Below are 22,584 nucleotides of genomic sequence, written 5' to 3' on the forward strand. Positions count from 1 at the left end.
AAAAATTATGACTTTCAGTGGGAACTTAAAAGAGTTGAAGATAAGCCTTTCTTAAACCAAAAAAAGGATGTAAAAAAAAAAAAAATCAATATAAATATTACCCACAACCTGGGAACATATGACAAAAAAGGGGTAAAGGATTTTATATTTTCATCCTTGCAACTAACCTATTCTCATTAATTTTAATTCAATCAGGGACTGTTTATTGGAAAGCTACAACATAATAAAACTCCTGGTGAATATTCAGCTAAACTTCCCATTCTTGCAACTTGGGGGGCTGTGTGATATGTTTCCACTCTTTTTTTTTTTTTTTGAGACAGAGTCTCACTCTGTTGCCCAGGCTAGAGTGAGTGCCGTGGCGTCAGCCTAGCTCACAGCAACCTCAAACTCCTGGGCTCAAGCGATCCTCCTGTCTCAGCCTCCCGAGTAGCTGGGACTACAGGCATGCACCACCATGCCCGGCTAATTTTTTCTATATATATTTTTAGCTGTCCATATAATTTCTTTCTATTTTTAGTAGAGATGGGGTCTCGCTCTTGCTCAGGCTGGTCTCGAACTCCTGAGCTCAAACGATCCGCCCACCTCGGCCTCCCAGAGTGCTAGGATTACAGGCGTGAGCCACCGCGCCCGGCCTGTTTCCACTCTTATTCCCACCTCACTACCCGGCTTACCACACAATAGGAAATAGAGGTATAACCCAAATACCTGAAGAAGTCTTCCAGGAGGCCCCAGAGAACAGTGGGGGCCAACACGTCTTACAGCAGCTTTGCTGCTGGCAGGATAGGGGTAGAATTATTTAGAAAAGGACTAATAACAAGAACAGATTATTATACTCCTTTTTACTGACTATAGAAGGAAACAAAAATGGCATTAAAAAATACCTGTTCCTCAAATCTTTGTATTCTTGTTACAGAGAGAAGAAGAGCAATGCTGAAGGGACATAAGTTATTACTGAAATTTCCTTGCTGTCCTGCCTAGAAGAGATCAACCAAAAACAAAGTCATTACTTACACCTTAAAAGCATAACACAGCCCACTTAAAAACAGGTCTTTAAAGGGATAAGAAAATCTAAATGTAAGAGCTAAAACTTCTAGCAGAAAACATGGAAAATCTTTAAGAACATTAGGCAACGATTTCTTAGAACACCAAAAGCATACTTTTTTCTTGTATAAATTAAGCAAGAAAACTGGACTTCATCAAAATTCAAAACTTTTGTGCTTTGAAAGATATCACTAAGAAAATGAAAAGACAAATCACAGACTGGGAAAAAGTATTTGTTAATTATATACCTGATAAAGGACTTATCACTAGAATATACAAAGAATTCTTACAACTCAATCATGAAGACAATGCAATAAAAAAATGGGCAAAAGATATGAATAGACCTTTCACCAAGAAAGATATTAGAATAGCTAATGAGTACATGAAAAGATACTCAAATATCATCAGTCATTAATGGAAATGTGAAGTAAAACCTCCATGAGATACCATTTCACATCCATTAGAATGGATATAATAAAAAAAAGACAAGAACAAATGCTGGCCAAGATGTAGAGAAATAGGAGCCCTCATACAATGATGGTGGGAATGTAAAATGATATAGCCATTTTTGAAAACAGTTTGGCAGTTTCTTAAAAATTTAAACATAAATGTATCACACAAACCAGCAATTCCATTCTTGGGTATCTACCCAAGAGAAATGAAACATATTTCTACACACAGACTTGCGTGTGAATCTTCATAACAGCATTATTTATAACAGCCAAAAAGTAGAAAAAACTCAAATGTGCAACAACTAGCAGGTAGTTAAGCAAAATTGATATATGTCCATACAATGGAATACTATTCAATAAAAAGAAATACTATATATGCTACAACATAGATGAACCTTGAAAACATTACATTAATTGAAAGAAAGCATACACAAGAGATCATCTATCATATGATTCCATTTATACAAAATGTCTAGGAAAGGCAAATCTATAGAGACAAAAAGTAGATTGGTGGTTGTCTGGAGCTGGGAGTGGGAATGGAGATTAAATGGGCAGGAAGAATCTTATTGGTTGATAAAAATGTTTTTAAAATTGGATTATGGTAATTGTTGCAAAACCAGGTAAACTTGTGAAAAATCACTGAATAGTATGCTTATAATGGGTGAGTTTTATGTTATGTGAATTTTACCTCAACTAAGTTTAAAAAATAGGTCTTTGAGGCTTAGAAGAAATGACACCAAAATAACAAAAAAGAATACAAAATCAAACATGGATGAAACAGGAAAAAAACAAAAACAAAACAGTAGAGTGGATCAAAATATACAAAGCTGGTTCTTTGAAAAGACCAGGAGTATAGTTACTGTGAACCTAAATAAAAAGAAGAGTGAACAGATACACAGAAGATAAAGATGCTTTAAAGCCTAGCTCCCAGGTCATGGTTTTTAAATATCCTTTCCTACAAAAGGGACCCAGGGCTCCTTGGAGAAATGGCATCAGAATGGGGCAAGGAAAGTACAAGGTGAGCCTTGGATATCTTATGTCAAAAAAATGTCCAAAGACTAATGGGGGTCACATCAAAAGGACACATAAGCCAACTTAAAGGATCCAAATGGCCAGATTTGGTAACTTTGTGCTTAAAACAGATAATAACAATAGTAAATAATGAAAGCATTCAATCAAAAAAGGTTCATGGATACATAATGATATTCAAAACACTAGGGAAAGAGGAGGCTTCTTTACAGAAGAATGCCAGCTAATAATGTAGAAGGAATGGTGCAGTTAAAATTTTCTAATTTTAATTCTACCATTTTGCAACTCCCAGTATAATTACTAATTTAGGCCAAGAATTATCAATTGATAGGAAAACAAAAACCATTATGAGAAAAGGATTTTCACATAATCTCAACTTATGATCCCATGGATTACTTTCTAATTACAAAGGGATACATATATATTTACAAATGAAGGAAACTGATGGTCATGGTCTTAAGCAAATGATTTCGCATCACGAGTAGCAGGATGGCTGATATTATGTGCCTCCTGATGTAATACATGGAACAGTGTGTGGCAAACTACTGCCTACTGGCCAAATCTAGTCCAACACTTTTGTACAGCCCTTAAGCTAAGACTGGTTTTACATTTTTAAATGGTTGGAAGGGGGGGAAAAAAAAGGAAGCATAATATTTTATATCACATAAAAATTAAATAAAATTCAAATTTCAGTGTCCATAACTACAGTTTTATGATTTATCTGTGGCTGCCTTCTTGCTACAATGTAGTTGAATACTTGTGATAAATCTTCATGGCCTGCAAAGCCTAAAATACTTAGTATCTGGCATTTTACAGGAAGTTTGCTGACCTTGCAAGGGAAAGTATAGAACATCACTTACAAAGTATTCTTGCCAAAAATGTTTAACTTGAACCTAATCATAAGGAAACAATCAGATAAATCCAACAATGTGGGATATTACATACGTGGGCTGACACTTCAAAAATATCAATCAAAAGATACTAGAGAGACATAACCAAATGCAATGCAGGAAGCCTGATTAGATCCTGGAGCATGGGGGTGGGGGAAAGCTAAAAAAGACATTTTGGAGACAACTGGGAAAATTTGAATAGGGACTATAAATTAAACAATATTGTGAAATTATTGTTAATCTTCCTACATGTGATGATGATATTGTGGTAATATGTCCTTATTCTTAGGAGACGGATGCTGAAATATTCAGGCATTGAAGTGCTATGGTTTCTACAACTTACTTTTAAATGGTTCAGGAAAAAATAGTGTATGTAAGAGAGAAAAAGCAAGAGAAGGCAAATGTAGCAAAGTGTTTAATAATTGGTGGATCTAGGTGAGGGGAATACAGGTGTTCATTGTGCTATAGTATTAACTTTTCTGTGGGTTAAAATTTCCAAGATTAAAAGTTGAAGGAAAAAATAAATCTGTATACTACTTTTCTTTAAAAGAGTTCAAAACACTTATGATTTTTATTTTACTACTTTACAAATATTTAATGATGAATGACTTAGTGTCAAAAAACTCTACAATATACCACTAGAAATAATATCCTAATTCATAAATGGGGAAGTAGAGGCCAAAGTTGAAGGACACATAAGATAGAGTTAAAATTAGATTTTTAGTTTCCTGCCGAACAGTCTTCACTTTTTTTTCTTTCTTTCTTTTTGCACTAGAACATTTAAGGAGAGGCTTTAAAAATGGAACATCCTGAGACTTCCTGGCTATATGTGTGGTGACATCACATATTTTCTACTTTCAACACTAAAAAAGAGATCCTCTAGACCCAAGATCATTCTACAATATTTCTGTTTCCTGTCATAACTGGCATAAAAGTTCAAACATTCCCATTTCATAAAGAGACCTAGGATCACCTTAAGAGTTTGGTGCTACCTTTAAGTGTTTCAGGAGTTCTCTGCCTAGTTCGTAGTCCAATTTGATGGCAAACACAAAGTGTAGAATGATGGTGCCTTCCACATGACGAAGTTCACCTGATGGCACAGTAACAAGATCCAACAGCCTAAAAGATTCAATAGAAAGGTAAGAGCTATCATTCGAGTGAGGGACAAGTGCAGGTGCTGTGATGAACAAGTAGACCGACTCAAACTGAATGCAAATAGTCACTGGAGGAGTAGAGTAGAAATTTTACTGCCCCATTCTCTGCTCCTTTTTATAACAAAATTTCATGAAAGAATTGTCTACGGTCAATTCCACTTCATTATCTCAGTCTCTTCTCAGTCCAATCCAACTCAATCAGGCTTCTATCCTCTTCCTACCCTTCTCCCCATGGCATTTGACTATTCTTGCAAGGGTCACAAATGACCTCCACATTACTAAAACCAATAAAGTCCCACCTTAATTAACACCTCAGCAGATTTGACACAATTAGCCACTTCTTTCTTGAAATACTTTCTTCTCTGAGCTTCCAGGGCACTGTCACTGGCCTCTTCTCAATTTTTTTTTTTTTTTTTTTGCTGGCCCATCCTCCCCTATTGCTTGACAGTAAAATGGTGGAATGCCTCTGAGCTGAGTCTTGGGTCTCTTTTTCTTCATGCTTTTCCTAGACAATCCCATCCAGTCCCGTGGCATTAGTCCCTTCCAATTTGTATCTCCAGGTCAGGCCTCTCCCTACGACTTCAGACTACCTGCTCAACACCTCCTTATGGGTTGCTAATATACATCTCGAACCTAATGTGGTCAAAACTGAACTCATTATTTCCTCCAAAACCTGCTTCTCTGTCAGCTTTTCCTAACTCAGTACCTAAGACCACCTACTAATCAATTGTTTTTATTTAGATTCGGAGCAATAGGCTGCACTAGGGTTAACAGCATGAACTCTGCAGCCCAACTGCCTGCATTCAAATCTCAGCTCCACCACTTTCTGGCTATATAATCTTGGGAAATTCCTTAATTTCTCTGTCTCTTGGTTTCCACATCCATAAAATACAGGCAAAATAGGGTTGTGAGGTTTAAAGTGCTTAGAACAGCACCTGGCACAGAATAAGCACTTTACAAATGTTTGCTTAACAAAAAAACCCTGTCTCTCAGACACACCACACTGTGTTCTGCCTTTGTACTATTTCCCTACCTGAAAATGTTCTTTTCTCTAATCTATATATTATGGCTCTTACCATTCAAGCTTCAGTTAAAATAGCACCTTCTCAAAGAGGTTTTCCCTGACCCCACCCATCTAAGGTAGCTGTGGTAGGTATCACTGTCACATCATCCATTTGAATTATCTGCATAGTGCTTTCCACTCTAACATTTTTCTTGTTATTTTCTTTTCTCACCAAAATAGAGCAGGGACATTGTGTGAATGGTTCATCACTATAGCTCCAAGGCTAAATAGTTTCTAGCAGAGAGCAGACACTTAATAAATAGGCTTTAAACCGGTAACTTACAGGACAATTATCGCTATTTTCCCAAAATGCAAACAAAGAGCTGAAAAGGCTACATTATTCTCTTAACTTTACTACTAAACAGCTAGGAGAAGATTAGGGAAGTTCTGTGCTGAGGTGAAAGTAGGGGGTGAAAGAGAAGACACAGAAGTAATTAAACTGCACAATGACTAGATAAATATGTAAAAATGATGTTTATTTCTACACTAGATTACTCACTCATCACCACTCTGTTCCTCAGTGTGCCGCTTATCTAGCTCATTGAAGAAGCCTATGATCCCTTCCAAAACACTCTTTCTGCTTCCCTGAAAGAACACAAAACAGGTAAGGTCACCCAATTAAAATGCAAAATAACCAAATTGAATTTAAAGTACTTCACAGCCTAAAGAATTCTCAAGTACAATTTTTTTGGTTTTTTTTTGAGACAGACTGTCGCTCTGTTGCCCGGGCTAGAGTGAGTGCCGTGGCATCAGCCTAGCTCACAGCAACCTCAAACTCCTGGGCTCAAGCGATCCTCCTGCCTCAGCCTCCCGGGTAGCTGGGACTACAGGCATGCACCACCGTGCCCGGCATCAAGTACAATTTTTTTAAGAAAGCTACAATCTAGAGACAAACTGACAATGTTTCAACTTTCATGTTGAAACAGGGTTTGAAATACTTCTTTACTGTCAGACTTTAAGGGGTTTATAGTTTACTCTTCCTGAGACCTTTATCCCGTTTACTATCACAAAGAAAATGTAGTAATATAAGAGATAATGTACGTTTTTTCCTTAGCTGAGGAGCATGACCTTTTTACTAGTCCAAATCACTATACATGAAATGAAAGCATCTATGTCCGAATATGTAAACCAAAAATATAAATATGCTGAATGTCTATAATTCATCATGCCATCAAAAATCAAAGAGAAATACTTTTTTATTATACCTTTGAAGAGAGAACCAGAAGCTGATAGACCAAAGGTGGTATTTCTTGAAGATTCATCTTGGAGAACATCCTCAACACCTTTTCCACTACAAATTCCACCTCTTCTGCAGTCAGAGGAACATCCCTGTGGATCAAAGATTCTAAAGGCTACAGCCACAGCCTAACTGTCTTACTTTTAGAAATTCAATTTGGAGCTTTATAATGGTTAAAATTCCATTAAACATATTTTAAGAAATAAAATTTGGGAGCAGGGAATTAAGGCAACAATAGAACATTGTAACTGCCCCTTTTGATTTTTCGCTAATGAAAAACCTTTAACCGATAACATTACCTAAACAAAGGCATCTTGGAAAAAAATCATAAAGTTGTATTTTAAATAAATAAATAAAGCCAAAAAGGAGATGGGGATGGGGAGGGAATTCGTAGCAGAAAAGAGATGTTCTAATACTCTTACTAAGGAGGAACTGGTGTTTGAGTTTGCTATTTTCAATTTCTAGCAGGTAAGTTCACAAAACAGGGTATAAAAAGAAAAGGGAAAGATGATGCTTACTTGAACATGGAGGTGAGTTGGATTACATACTGCTGGTCCCATCTGTTTAAAGAAAATGACAAAGAACATAAAAGTTTATTTCATTTTAACTTATTTACATATAACTGTAAAATTAATGAGGAGGAAAAAAAATAATGCCATTTCAAGTTTGATTTTGCAATACTGGGAAACAAGATCAAAGAAATGCAATTTAAAATAATGAAACAGCAGTTTTTAACCTATCAGATAGGCAAAATCAAGAAGTCTGATGATACTCAGCGCTGGTGAGATTGTGAGAAACATTCTTCACATACTGCTTTAGGGAGTGCATGACAAGTCAGCAATACTTACCAACTTTAAAAATGCAAATAACCACATATCCACCCAATTTACTACCTGAAATATATTCTTGTAAAAAGTAATCTAGATATATAAAGACATTCATTAAAACACTTTTTGTAATAGCAAAAAACTGGAAACAACCAAATAACCCAATAAATGGAGACTGGCCAAATAGACTACTACAGAACCGTTAAAAAGAATGACTTAGAATTATATATGCTGATGTGAACAGATGTGTTAAATAAAAAAATGCAAGGTATATTACAACATATTTTGAATAAATTCTTATGTAATTAAAAGCAAACAAACATACACATTCTGATACATGCTTAAAATTATTTATGTAAAGGATCTTATGTAAGGAAACATAAAAGCCATTATCTCTTGTTTAAATAATCTTGGGTATTTCCTTGTTCTTTTTAACATACCCAAGTGTAATCAATAGTATTGTGTCAGTTAGCATTCTCTTTATATTGTTGACTATATAGTAAGGATTTTTCATCTTTAATGTGTATCTCAATACATTTCCTTTTTAATGGGTATAAATTTCATGGAGTGACTCTACCTTAATTGATATACCATAACTTACATGTCTCTATTACTATATGCTTACATTGGTCACAAATTGCTATGCTGAACATGTTCATAGATGAGGATTTTTTGTATATTGAAGCTTTCCTTAGGGTAGATTCTCAGAAATATAATTACTGGTTAAAGGATATAAATATGACTTGTATGTTCTACTCCCTTAAAAAAATATAAAAGATATAGCAGCAGGGTGACTTCCCTAGCCTTAAGGACCTTGGGACTACAAATAATACTTAGAGGACTAAATTGCTGTGTTAAGGATAGACAGTCAAGTAAACAGAAACTATATGCATAGTCCTGGAGCAGAGAATATAGTAAATCATCTTTCTCAAAAATTCATTGCAGACTAAATGGTTTTATAGTGGTATCTTATAAACAAAAAAATGGACTAAAAACTTTATAGATACAAATTCCTGGAATAAATGGTGTTCTTTTTCTGGCTACCTGTAGTCCTGAGAAAGTTCTACACATTAATGAGAAAGACTCACCTGCCAGAACAGAGGGTGTTAATCAACTGCTTCTTACATTCTTCCCCACTCAGTTCACCTAGAAATGCAAAATACACTTAGAAATAATTTGACTATGTGACTAGAGACAAAACCACTAAAATTGGGAGAAAATTACCTTTTCCATAAGCCATATTTCCCTTTTTGGTGGTTAAGGCAGTGAGAATAATAGGCAATAACTCCAGAGATTTTCCATTTACTAGACCGCCTTCTTTGACAGCACTAACAAACTCATTGGCTAATTCAACCAAAAATGGTCCTGGAAAATGGTGAGCCTAAAAGTTCATGGGATAAAGAAAATCTTAAGCAGAAATCCAATGTTTGATAGTTCCTTCCAAGATATAAAGTCTTTAGCTAAAATAACTGAATTGACATCAAGACCCAGAAATGGTCCTATAAAGGATTCATGGAATCATTTTGTTCTGACACTTTTAACTGTAAAGCATTTCAAAGGTTAGAATCTTCCATCAGTTCCCTAAGTTTTCAAATATGCCAACTCTTCAAAGAGATATGTCTATGGTACCAGAAATGTAATGTATACATCAAGGTGGTTTATTGCTCCTTCATCCACTTTTTTGTTTTTTAATAACAGCTCTTATTCATAAACAGGAACTATGCTGGGGTTGGCACTAAGTTTCCCTTCCCTCAACAAATTACAAACCAAAAAAAAAAAACCCACCGCAAAACAAAAAAGATTTTGTCTTCCATCTTACCTCCAGCATTAGTAATCCTATGATCTCAGATGCTACTTCTTTCTGCAAATCCCCTGATTCCACCAAGTGGATACAAAAAGTGTACATCTTACTTCTCCTAAGAGTTCCAGCCTCCTCAGAGCAGGGAGAGCCTAATTGTTTTAAACAGGTGGTACAGAAACAAAGAAAGAAGTCTTACAATGTTGAAGTGTAAATAGGGACGACAAACAGGTTTGTAGTTTAATAAAAAAATAGAATTACTGCCATATCAAAGGCAGGGAAAAAAAGAAATAGAATTATCAAACAACTTGTTACTACAATGTTTAGAATAGCAACATTTGGGAGCTTTGGAAAGGTGCTTGATTTAGCCAAAGTAAAGGGACTGAAATGTCATCTTTTCTTCATTTACCTATTTCATTAATTTAACTTAATTATTATATAGAACAGGAGGAAGAAACCTTCCAAAATATCTTACAGCTTTTGGGGAATCCAGTAACCTAAATTTAATGCCTTTAACATAATTCATTTCAAAATGTCATCACTAAGTGATGTCAACAGGAACAGAGTAATAAGGATGCTGGAAAATCCTCCCCTCCAAAAAAAAAAGGAGAATACTGAAAAAATTGTCAAAATCAACTTGTTCAGAACTCTGGAAGTTAACCAAAGGCTTGCAACAATCCAGGGAGTGTTTATTCAAGAAAAAAAGCTGAGTCTCAGTAAGAGGAGTAACTTTTGTGGCATTTTAACATAACTTCGTCATATTCCTTGCCCCTAACCCAGCAGTATAGGAAAAGTACTCCAACAGCATGGTGAAAGCCAATAGCCTACCAACCTCTGGAGGAGACAGAATTCGGCTGGAGCTCCTCCATAAATAGGAAGATATGTTTTCGTACCCTTGCAGTGAAGACTCAATTTACTTGGGAGGGGAAAAATAAATCAAGTTAACATACCTGGTATGAATCCAAAGCCACTTTTAATTTTTGCCTTGTACAATTTTATCCTACAAGAATTTATAAAACCACTGGGAGTCACAATCTCCAACATAAACTGGTCCTTGTTTAAGACAGGAAAACAGGCCAGGCGCAGTGGCTCATGCCTGTAATCCTAGCACTCTGGGAGGCCGAGGCAGGCGGATTGTTTGAGCTCAGGAGTTCGAGACCAGCCTGAGCAAGAGCGAGACCCCATCTCTACTAAAAATAGAAAGAAATTATATGGAAAGCTAAAAAAAAAAATATATATATATATATATATATATAGAAAAATTAGCCGGGCGTGGTGGCACATGCCTGTAGTCCCAGCTACTCGGGAGGCTGAGGCAGGAGGATTGCTCGAGCCCAGGAGTTTGAGGTTGCTGTGAGCTAGGCTGACGCCATGGCACTCTAGCCCAGGCAACAGAGTGAGACTCTGTCTCTAAAAAATAAATAAATAAGACAGGAAAACAAGTGTCCCTCACAAAGAATTAAGAATCTCTATATAAGGCACCCAAGATATTCCATTTCATTAAAGCCCAGAGCTCCCTAGCCCTTGTTAAGCACAGAGTAAGTACTAAATATTGCTCTTCTCCACAATTTTAAAAGCACAAGTAAACCAAAGCAGATTTTATGGAAAGTACATTCTTTACAGGCCCCCAAATCAGCAATACAATCTCAGGTAGCACTTCACCTCCCTTTAGTAAAATTACTTAAGTCCATTAGATAGGAGAGTGATGATTTAGTTAATTCTGTAGAATCCTCAAAACACAGAAAATGTTCCCTTGGGGCTTCAAACAGTAAGAAAAGTAGCAACATAGGCCCAAAGTAAACAAATCTACCAATGAACTCAGGGAGATAGAAGTAACATTAATTATTACCTTTGAAGATGGCTCTCAGGAGTGCTCCAGCAGCTTTTCCTTTCACTGCTTGATTCTGAAGGAGATTAGTCAACTGCAATCAAAGAAAGAAAAAGTTACAAATCTCCTCTACTCCAATGACCTAAACACTCAACATGAAAAGGCATTCCTTTTTTAGGTTTAGATCATTCAGAGACATAATTTTTATTTAGATGGAGCAGGGTAGATTTTAATATGATGCTGGACTGTCAAGACTCAAATCTCCTCATACATTCATTCTATAAACATTGAGTACTTAATCAGCACTAGGTATGTGCTATATTTTTTTTTTTTTTTTTTTTGTTGAGACAGAGTCTCACTTTGTTGCCCAGGCTAGAGTGAGTGCCGTGGCGTCAGCTTAGCTCACAGCAACCTCAGACTCCTGGGCTTAAGCGATCCTACTGCCTCAGCCTCCCAAGTAGCTGGGACTACAGGCATGCGCCACTATGCCCGGCTAATTTTTTCTATAGATTTTTAGTTGTCCATATAATGTCTTTCTATTTTTAGTAGAGACGGGGTCTCGCTCAGGCTGGTCTCGAACTCCTGACCTTGAGCAATCCACCCGCCTCGGCCTCCCAGAGTGCTAGGATTACAGGCGTGAGCCACCGCACCCGGCCGGTATGTGCTATATTTTTGGGATACACATTCATTCAACAAATACTTTTTGAGCATGTTTTTTTCCTGAGGCTCAATATAAGGATAAACAAGACAGACATGGAAAGAGTAGGAGGGGAAAGGGTGACAGAAAAAAAAAAACAGAAAAAAAATTGTAAGGGAAACAAATAAGAGGCTGAGATAGACAATAATTGGGAAAAGAAAGGCAACTTCAGCTAGGGTAATAAGAGAAGGCTTCTCTGAGGTAGGTGATACTTAAGCAGAAACCTGGAGGATGAGAAAGAGGTAGTTATGCAAAGAGAGGAAAGGATATTCCGGATAGAGAAATCATCATGTGCAGAGGCCCTGAAGAAGCATATTTGAGGCCAAGGACTTAGAAAGAAAAAAGACCAATAGACCAATATGGCTGGAGAGTAGTAAGGAAAAGAGTAGTAGAACATGAGTTTGGAGACATGGGCAAGGACCAGATTATAAAGAATCTTCTAAGGCCATTACAGAAAACTTAGCTTTTATCTAAGTGCAATAGAAGCTACTACAGAGAAAAAAAGAGTGATTTTTTTTTTTTTTTTTAAATCACTCTCAAAAAAAAAAAAAAAAAAATCACTCTTGCTCCTTGTGTACAGAATGGGTTGTGGGAGGTTTAAAACTGAAATAGGGAGTGATAGCAAGGGAGATGTTATGGGTTGAACTGTGTCTCTCCCCCACCCAAATTTTGCAAAAAATTGCTAGTACCTACAGATGTGACCTTATCTGGAAATTGGGTTGCTGCAGATGAAATTAAGTGAAGTCATTAGGGTGGGCCTAACCCAGTATGACTGATGCCATTATAAAAGGGGGAAATCTGGACATAGACACCCACACAAAAAGAATGCCATATAAAGATGCAAGCAGAGAACAGGTGATACAAGCCAAGAAACACCAAAGACTGCAGCAAACCCCTGAAGAAAGGTGAGGGGCAGAGCAGATTCTCACAGCCCTCAGAAGGAACCAACCCTGCCAACACCTTGATCTTCAACCTCTAATCTCCAGAACTGTGAAACAATAAATGGCTCTTATTTAAGCTACTCAGTCTGTGGTACCTTGTAACAGCAGCTTAGCATGCTAATACAGAAGATAAAGAAAAGTAGATAGAATCAAAATACATTTGAGAGCTACAAATAGTAGACAGATTCCACTAGAAGAAAAGCTAGAAAAGTAGATTCTGGCTGCATGCAGTGGCTCATGCCTGTAATCCCAACACTTTGGGAGGCTGAAGCACAAGGATCACTTGAGGCCAGGAGTTCGAAACCAACCAACCTAAGCAATATAGCGAGACCTCATCTCTACAAAAAATTTAAAAATTAGATGGGTTTGGTGACACATGCCTATAGTACCAGCTACTCAGGAGGCTGAGGCAGGAGGATCACTTGAGCCCAGAACTCAGGGTTGCAGTAAGCTATGATTGCATGCTGCATTCCAGCTTGGGCAACAAAGCGAGACCCTGTTCTCCCCACCCCCCACCCAAAATTGATTCAAGATATATTTGAGAGCTAGGAGTAGAAATTCCTCAGACTTTGGAAGTGAAGGGGGCATAATGATGAAGAAAAAGAAGAAATTAAGAAGTACTCCTAAATTTCTGGCTTAAGCAACTAACTGAGTGGATGGTGGCACCATCCATTGACGTGGTAAAAATTTCGGATTAAGCAAGCATCTAAATCATTCAACTTGAGGGCTTTCTAAAACAGATTGCTGGGCTCTACCCATAGTTTCTGATTCAGCAGGTATGCTATGGGGCTCAGAATGCTAAGATATCCAAGCGTAGGCGTCATGCAAACAACGAGATATGCCAAAGTAGAGCATCAATGGAAACAGATGAGACCATCCAGGAAGACAAAGAAAAGCAAAGAGAAACACCAACAATCTGTCATTACAAAGAGAAGCAGCCACCAGTAAAGATGACTGAGCAGGTGAGGTCAATAATATGGGAAGATAATCCAGAGAGGAGTGCCACAAAAGCCAAGACAAATAAAACAATAATTTGATCTGGTCCACAACTACATGAGCTTGTTCTAACTGGAGTCCATCTCTCCTTTCTTAAAGGAAGTATCTGACTGCTCTTGCCTAGTCCCTTCAACTTGATATAACCCTTAGAGCAGTGGTTCTCAACCAGGGGTGATTTTTGTCCCTAAGGGGACACTGGACAATGTCTAGAGACGAATCTGGCTGTCCCGACTAGAAGAGTGCTACTAGAATCTAGTGGGTAGAAGTCAGGGATGCTACAATAAACATTCTGCAGTACTCAGGAGACTCCACTACAACACGGAATTATCCAATCAAAATGTAAGCAGTGCCAAGGTTGAGAAACTGATTTTTTTTGGAAATGTTAAGTTTCTACAGAGGCAATGTGGCACAGGAGGGGGAAAAAAAAAACCTGGACCTAGAATCCGAAGACCTGGATGTGAATCCTGGTTATGCCATTTACTAGCTATATAATCTCCGATAAGTTATTTAATCTATTATGTGTGTCTACTTCTTCACCTCAAAGGACTGAGATGATGGGTACAAGACGTTGCACAGGGCCTAACACACAACAGGTGCTCAACAAATGTTAATTTTCTTCTATTTCGTCTGTCCTCTACTCCCTCTACTTATGTGATCTTTAGTTTTCCTCTCTGATCTTACTCAGAGCATAAAGCATAAGCTTTTTACTACATCTTAAAACTTAGAAATAAGCCAGGCGTGGTTGCTCAATGAGCTATAATGACACCATTGCACACAACCCAGGGAGACAGGGTGAGGCTCTATCTTTTTTTTTTCATACAGAGTCTCACTCTGTCACCCTGGCTAGAGTGCAGTGGTGTCATCACAGCTCACCACAACTTCAAACTCCTGGGCTCAAGCGATCCTCCTGCGTCAGCCTCCTGAGGAGCTGGGATTACAGGTGCACACCACCACACCCAGCTAACTTTTTCTATTTTTGATAGAGACAGGGTCTAGCTTTTGCTCAGGCTGGTCTCAAACTCCTGATCCCAAGCAGTCCTCCCGCCTTGGCCTCCCAGAGAACTAGGATTACCGGTGTGAGCCACCATGCCTGGCTGAAACTGTCTCAAAAACAACAAAAAAACCTTAGAAGTAGACCAACTAAGATTAAGTATTCTTATTTTAGAAGCCTTCAAAAATTTTCTATTAGTTGTTAGACTAGAAATATCAAATTAATAGCACAATCCAAATACAGATTTTCTTTTTAAAAAACAGAACGTTCCTCATTTTGTGTTGTCTGATGTTTCCTTGTGGTTAAACTGAGTTTATGTGGTCTCAGACAGACACAGGTGATACTGTTTCCTTCTCTGAGTATCACATCTGGAGGCACATGATGTCCACCTGTCCGTCATTGGTGATATCAATTCTAATCACCCAGTTAAGTGTGTTGGCTGATTTTCCCACATTATAATTACTTTTTCCCCCCCTCCCTTTGCAACCAGTAAGCAATTTGTAGGGAGACATTTAAGACCATGCAAGTATCTTGCTTCTCATCCAATTTTCTCTTTGTATAATGGAAAAGCTCAGCAGAAATCACTGTTACCAGTATCAAAGTCAGTTATCACCAGGAATGACATTGACATCATGAGTCCAGTGATGTGATACACTGAGAAGAGCATGGTACCATTTTTGTCGTCCTTTTGCCAGGGATATGTGACCTCAGTTCAAGCATGAGACACCAACAAACAGGCCCCAACTGAGACACAGTCAGCAAAACAACTGATCAATACTCTTCAGGGTTAGCAAGATCAAGCAGGACAAGGAAAGAAAATTGTTGCAGATTGCAGGAAATCAGAGGAAATGACAACTAAGAGCAATGTAGGAGGATGCCAAGTGGGATCCTGGAACATAAGAAAGGGACATTAGTGGAAAAACTACTGGGAACAGTTAGAATAATAGGGTCTTTAGTTTCATTGACAGTTTTGTACCAATGTTCTTAAAATTCCCCTGGATTTAGCTTCCATTGATATAGTAAGATATTGCTGCCAAAGTTAATTCTTCATTCATGAAAGAATGAGGGAAATATTAGTATCATTCTACCCTAGTGACAGAACATATCTGGAGCCCCATGCTCAATTTGAGGCGTGTAACTTTTAAGGGAAATAGTGACAAAAAAGTATTCAGAGGAATGTGACCATGTTAGTGAAGGGACTTAAAACCAGGAAGAGCTGGAAGAACTTTTCTAACATTTACTCAGTGTCTACTGGATGTTTATTGAGTGCCAATCAGATGTTAGATCCTTTACATACATTATCTCATTTCATCCTCAAAAAAACCAAAGAGGATTCTCTTTGTGATGAGTAAGGATCAGAGAAGTAATTCATAGTATCCATACACATCATGAATTTTGTTCTAGTTCTTATTTTTGCTTATTTTATAGTACATATAATGTTAAAGCTTCCTCAAATTCCTTTTAGAAGCAGGTAAAATATAACTTCTAAATAAATAAATAATTTAAATGCTGATTTTAATCAAATCTTATCTATAGAATGATTCAAGTTGCAACTCATGATACACTGTCTCAAAAAAACTACTGCAAAAGCAATCCTGGATAATTTCAAAGAGCATCCTTACATCAATTCCCAGTTAGTATGTCAGATAACACAGACTAAGATGCACCTTCCTTCAATGACTAAAAGACTAGCACATCAAAATTCCCTTAAAAACATAATGCTCAACGTCTTAATTTGTTTATATTATTACATATATTAATGTTTAAGGTTATTCTTGAAAAGGGATGCTTTTCCAGGCAGGGATCTAGATAGGCTGAGATCACTGATTATGGAAAAAGGAGCAGTATTATGAGGTAAGAATATTAGTAAGAATAAACAGCCTAACATATAAATAAGGTAATTACTATCCCATTTTATAATCATATACTTACAGTGAAAACACAGGCATTAATTTTCTTTTACTAATAGTTTCAAAATATTTGTCTGCTTGTAAATTTAAGAAAAACTATAAAGCAGCATCAATAAGCAAAACTAATGTCTCACATCCATAGCTACAGTCTAGATATTATCTTCAAATAGGATTGTTCTAAGAACTATAGAAACATACTAATTTGCTTTTACATATGCAGTTGTAAAAGCATTCTATTCTTAGGCTATTTCAGATTTGAATTTGGTCACAAATGCCCTTAAGTTATCCATTTTTCACCTCTCCCCATCCCCCAATTTATTTACATCTATGAATTATTATCAAGTAAATCCTTTTGATTTATTTAATAGCAATTTATCTATAACAATTAGAGATTTATTCTCCCTAAGGTGAATGGGGAATAGACGAAGAGGCAGAATAATTTTTCTTTCTCTCATGCCCTTTCAATTTGTCATCATGCTTGACATTTACTTTTAGTAGAACATGCTTCCTAATACTCACATCATCTTCTTTTAGGGTTTGAAGAAATTCTTGCAGTTTGTCTGCTGTTTTTTCTGCTGCTAGAGATAAAATTTTCTGGTCCATTCTTGCTCATATCAGGGAACTGTAAGGGAAAAATGTCAGAGCTGGATGAAGCTTCCAGAAGTAAACAAGACTGATTTTTTTTTTTTGTCCCCCTCCCTGTTAACTGAATACTTCATACCTATTATGCAGTGAGCACTCAACAGATTAAGGACTACTGACTAGCTCAAGTAGGTGATTCTTAACCATAATGATCTCAAAAATTCCCTGGAATTTTCTTATTAGGAACCTATACTCTAATCAAGTGTTTTCATAATTTTTGCCCACACTTGTTACTAGCACACTGCCTAGAACAAAGCTGTCATTTAATGGGATATCAAATACGTAGTACACTATAAATATATATACAGGAATATATTACATTATAAGCATGTAATAAAGTAATATTTGATAAATAAATGAAAAAACCAATAGCACTGTAAATGCTAAGTGCCAATCAAATGCTATAAAAACAAGTGAGAAGTTAACAAGGCTAAAGATATAATTGTGTACTTAAATGTCAAGGCTTCCCAGCAAAGGAATGCTTGAATTGGAGCTTAGAGATTAAATTTAGATAGTCAAGACAATGAGATGGCATACATTATACATTATTGGGAAGGAGGGTATCATGAACAAAGGCATTAATCTGTGAAATGAAAAACTGATTTGGGGAAAATCAGTAGATTGGCTAAGGTACAGCATTCAAATAGGAAGAGCAGTGAGTAGGAAGGTTAGAAAGACAGGCTGGGAACTGTGTGACATCTTACATACCAGGGTAAGGAATTCAGATTTTATCCTGTAAATAATTGAGAACCATCAAAAAGTTGAGCAAAATACTGAACTGCTGTTCCTTGAGGTAAAATTAAAAAAAAAAAAGAAAAGAAAAAAAATTTGAGCAAGACAATCTGACAAGATTGAAAGAGTGAGGAAACCAAACCTAGCATCACTGTGCAGATTAAAGTGGAAAGGGAATAAGGAGAAACTAAGAGAACCCTTGAAGGTTATTGTAATGGTAGTGACAAAGGCCTGTACTAGGGTGGTGACTCTAGGGAATGGAAAGAAAGTGATGAAATGGAGGCATATAAGGTAGATAGGATTTACTGAGTAGCCATGGAAATAGAAGTAGAAAATGCAAACTGGTAGAAAGAAAACCTGCTCCCCTTCTTCTTCCTCCTGTTTCCATCTCCATAAATGGTACCGTCATCCACTCAGCCGCTCAAATCAGAAACACGGGCAATATTCTTAACTTTGCCTTTTGCCACATCCATTACCAACTCCTGTCAATGTTACCTACTAAACACCTCTCAAATCCACTTCTCTCCATCGCCACTACTGCCACATCACTCCAAAGCCACCATCCTCTCTTGCCTGAACTACTACAATAGTTTCTTAACTTGCCCCCCCAACCCCCGTCTACACAGCAACTAAAGTGATGTTTTTGAAACGCAACCTGATCATGTGACTCACTTTCTCTCCACCCCATCCTCATCTTAAAACTCTTAAGTGGCTTTTCATCGCTTTCATCGTATCAGTCCAAAATCCTGAAGTCAGGACAAAAAAGTCGTGCAGGGCCTGACCCAGGCCTAACTCCCCTTCCTCACTCTATACTCCAGCCACACTGAACTGCTTTCTGCTTTCAAGTCCTTCAAATCTCCAAGTCTTTTCTGCCACTGGCCTTTCCACATGATCTTCCATCTGGAACTTAAGTAAATACCTCTCCTTCCATCCCCTGCCCCCCAATCTTTTATCGTAAATTCCTACAAATCCTTCGGATCTCAGCTCAATCCACACTGCATTAGTTCAGTCTAGGTTAAATGCTCCCCTATCACAATCTCTGACGGCACCAGTTAACTCTTACGTACTGCCGCCGATTTTTAGTATTACATGTGTAAATGACCAGGTTAACGACTGTATCTCCCACTAGACTTGACTATAAACTCCATGAGGGAGGGACCACGTCTGGTTTTATCACCGTACCTCCAACACTGAGCACAGTATCTAGCTCACACAACGTACCCAACAGATTATTTGTTGAACAAATGAATTACTGAACCCCTACAACAGGCAAGACAGTGAGCTCAGCGCTTCACACGTGCACTAATTTGATCCTCACAGCCCTATTACACAGGTGGTATCAGCCCCGTTTTAGATTAAGAATCTTGGGGATCCTGAGGCTAATTTCACCAATGGCAGAAGGCCAGTAAGTGGCAGAGAGAGAAATGAGATACAAGCCGGTCCAGCTCCAGCCTCCGAGATCCCAGGCTTCTGACGACTGGGTGCAAACAGAGAACACCACCCAAAAGAGGCGTCCAGCCGGGAGGGACGGCTCCAAAGGGGAGTGCGTTTAAATCAACCTATTTCAGCAGGTACATTTGCTAAAATCGTCCTAAAACCAGAGGTAACGAGCAGGTGGCTGAGAAGTCCCTGCGGGCACAGTAGATTCTTTGTCAGGTGTCACCAGAGAGGCCGGGCGTGGTGGCTCACGCCTGTAATCCTAGCACTTGGGAGGCCGAGGCGGGCACATGGTTTGAGCTCAGGAGTTCGAGACCAGCCTGAGCAAGAGCGAGACCCCGTCTCTACTAAAAATAGAAAGAAATTAGCCAAACAACTAAAAATAGAAAAAATAAGCCGGGCATGGTGGCGCATGCCTGTAGTCCCCGCTACTCGGGAGGCTGAGGCAGGAGGATCGCTGGAGCCCAGGAGTTTGAGGTTGCTGTGAGCTAGGCTGACGCCACGGCACTCACTCTAGCCCGGGCAACAGAGCGAGACTCTGTCTCAAAAAAAAAAAAAAAAAAAAGTCCCCAGAGATAAAGACCCGAGAACAGTGGAGGCACCACGGAGGCACCATCGACGTGAAAAGCCGTGGTCTTCCCCCCGGGGCTCCTCAGAGAACAAGACGTGAACACAAACACAGAAACTATAAACGAGGCAGCTGGTGATGGGGGCTGTGACCAGGCTATAAATGCGAAACAAAGCTGAGAGAAATTTCTCGAAGTAGGAGCTGACCCTTACCAGAGGGGCTCAGAGCGAGGCGGGCGCCGGGAGGCGGGAACTGCGAAAGCCCAGGCGCTCGGCGGCAGACGGCGGGGCGCGCCGGCCTTCTAGGCCTCAGAAAATCCCAAACGCCACATCGAAACGGGAGCCCTCCCGTCCTCACGGACCCGCTCCCTCCCAGGGGCCCAGTCCCACCTGGGCAACGCGCAAGCCCCTCTGCAAAGCCACCTCCGGCTCACCACTGCCGCTAACTTCCAAAAAGCCCGCTCAAGCGAACGCCGCTCCACTTCCGTCACCCTAAGCAACAGATCCCGCCCCCGCGGCTCGTTTCCGCCGTCCGGGCGCCCTCAGGTGGGGTGTACCATTAAGGATGACGGTGGGGGGAACGTCCGGAGCTCTAGGACGTTCCCACGCTCAGTCGGAGGGGGGTACGGCTGTCTGAACTCGCGGGTGGGGGGGGGGAACTGCAGAGTGAGCATGCGCGATGTGGCCTAGGCGTGCCCGGCGCGGTGTCCCTGCTGGTTACACTTACGTTGTGTCCCGTCGTGGAAGTCGTCAGTGCGGGAGGAAACTAATCAACGGATGGCCCCGTTTGTCTTTGTATTGGAAGCACCTGGAAGGCAGAGGCGTATTTCATGGCCTACCTTGTGCCAGGGGACAGTATCCCCTCAGCTGTAAGCCCCGTGCGGTTAGGGGGCTTTCTTTTTCTCCACTCTTGTAACCCCAGCGTTTGGTGCACAGCCTGGCAAAATATTTACTCAGTAAATACTTGTTAAATGAGCAACTGCGATAGCGAGGAGGACAGAGGGGTGGGCCAAGAGTCTATTTCAAGTTGAGGGACCAGCTTGTACAAAGGGCCTACGAACATCCAGTGAGCAAGAGAGCCCCTGGTCCGTTCGGAAGCTGAAGGCTTAGGTGGGAGTGGGAAAGCAGGGGCTTTTAAGTCTTTTTTATATGGGGGCAGTGCGGAACCCCTGGAAGGGAAGGACGTGATTGTATTCACATTGTAGAATGCTATTTCTGGCAGGTGAGTACTGCGATTGTTGAAAAGAAAAGAGCTTGCAACCGCAGAACCAGCCCAATCTGATTCAGCTTTGTGTAGTAAAATGGTGGGTGGTTTTTCAGTTGCCAGGGCCCCCAAGGTTGCAGGTCATGTAACCTGAACATGCTCAGATGAACCAAGTTTGCCCAATTTATGGCCCTGAGCAGGCCGGAACTAAAAAGTTAATACAGGTGGAACCAGAGTGCTCCCATGGAGGAACAGGGACCGAATCAAGAAGTAAGCCTTGGCATCACCTCATGGCGTGCTTCAGTCGGATCATCGGATCATACCTCCAGCAGCACCTCATTATCCTCTGCCTATAAAACCTGCCCCAGCCCCTTCCCATGGAAATAGACTTGAGAGTTGTCTCCTATCTCCTTGCCAGTAAACTCACAATAAAGCCTTTCTTTTCTCAAAAACTAGTGCCATGGTATTGGCTTCTATGCGCATCAGGAAGCGAGCCCATTGATTGCTCAGTAACAAGCTGGGTGGGGGGCACTGAAGGCAAGAACCCTTAGGAGGGTATAAGTTGCCCCAGAGATAGATGGTGGTGGCCCAGACAGGCAGTGGGGACGGAAAGGAGTGGACCACACATGAAAGATTAGGAGGTAGAGATTTAGGAAGCCCAAATGTTCAGGGCAGAGGAGATGTGGGAGGAGTTGAGGAATGTTCAGGCTTGAGTGACTGGGGTGGAGCTGAAGGTGGGTTGATACTACTAGTTAACTGACAGAGGGAGCCCAGAAAAAGCACCATGTTTGGGGGTGATCATGCGGCCTTCAGATTTGGACTTGCCAAATCTGAGGTACCCACGGGACTTGACTCCCAGCCCTCAGGGGTGGGATGGGTCTACTTGCCAGTTCTGGAAGAAACAGAACTGTTGGGGGAGAATGATGCCTCTCGGCCATCTAGACCTGCTCCTTGCTTATAGACCCTTCAGGATTTTTTCCTTCTATCACATTTCTGTCCCAATATTGAGCTGTGTGTGATAGGTGGCTAAAACAGCAGTTGGGGTGGAAGAAGATTCCTGAGAGGAATCCTTTGCCTTGCCAAAGAAACAGATGACTTGACCTTATCTCCCCACAAAACCTCCCTCACAGGCTGCTTCTGGGACTAAG

The 22,584-nt window shown here is 39.6% G+C and overlaps 1 protein-coding gene across 3 annotated transcripts in view; it reads right to left on the reverse strand.

The window, feature by feature from the left end:
• FANCI (FA complementation group I) overlaps positions 1-20,720 on the reverse strand; it is a 69,799-nt gene extending 49,079 nt beyond the window's left edge. Inside the window, exons 1-11 of one of the 3 annotated variants that reach the window (XM_069466625.1) lie at positions 20,667-20,720; positions 17,374-17,476; positions 11,341-11,413; positions 9,513-9,643; positions 8,918-9,074; positions 8,782-8,839; positions 7,385-7,426; positions 6,835-6,958; positions 6,129-6,214; positions 4,405-4,531; positions 882-974 (exon numbers count right to left, since the gene is read on the reverse strand). In XM_069466625.1, coding sequence (XP_069322726.1) covers positions 882-974; positions 4,405-4,531; positions 6,129-6,214; positions 6,835-6,958; positions 7,385-7,426; positions 8,782-8,839; positions 8,918-9,074; positions 9,513-9,643; positions 11,341-11,413; positions 17,374-17,457 — 975 coding nt within the window. In that variant the 5' untranslated portion in view covers positions 17,458-17,476; positions 20,667-20,720. Of the gene's footprint in view, positions 1-881; positions 975-4,404; positions 4,532-6,128; positions 6,215-6,834; positions 6,959-7,384; positions 7,427-8,781; positions 8,840-8,917; positions 9,075-9,512; positions 9,644-11,340; positions 11,414-17,373; positions 17,477-20,655 lie in introns of those variants that run through there. The other 2 variants (XM_069466624.1, XM_069466626.1) reach the window with 2 other exon arrangements.
• Positions 20,721-22,584: the final 1,864 nt, after the last annotated feature.

This window comes from Eulemur rufifrons, chromosome 3 (genome assembly GCF_041146395.1).
Source record: "Eulemur rufifrons isolate Redbay chromosome 3, OSU_ERuf_1, whole genome shotgun sequence".
NCBI classification, from domain to species: Eukaryota; Metazoa; Chordata; class Mammalia; order Primates; family Lemuridae; genus Eulemur; species Eulemur rufifrons.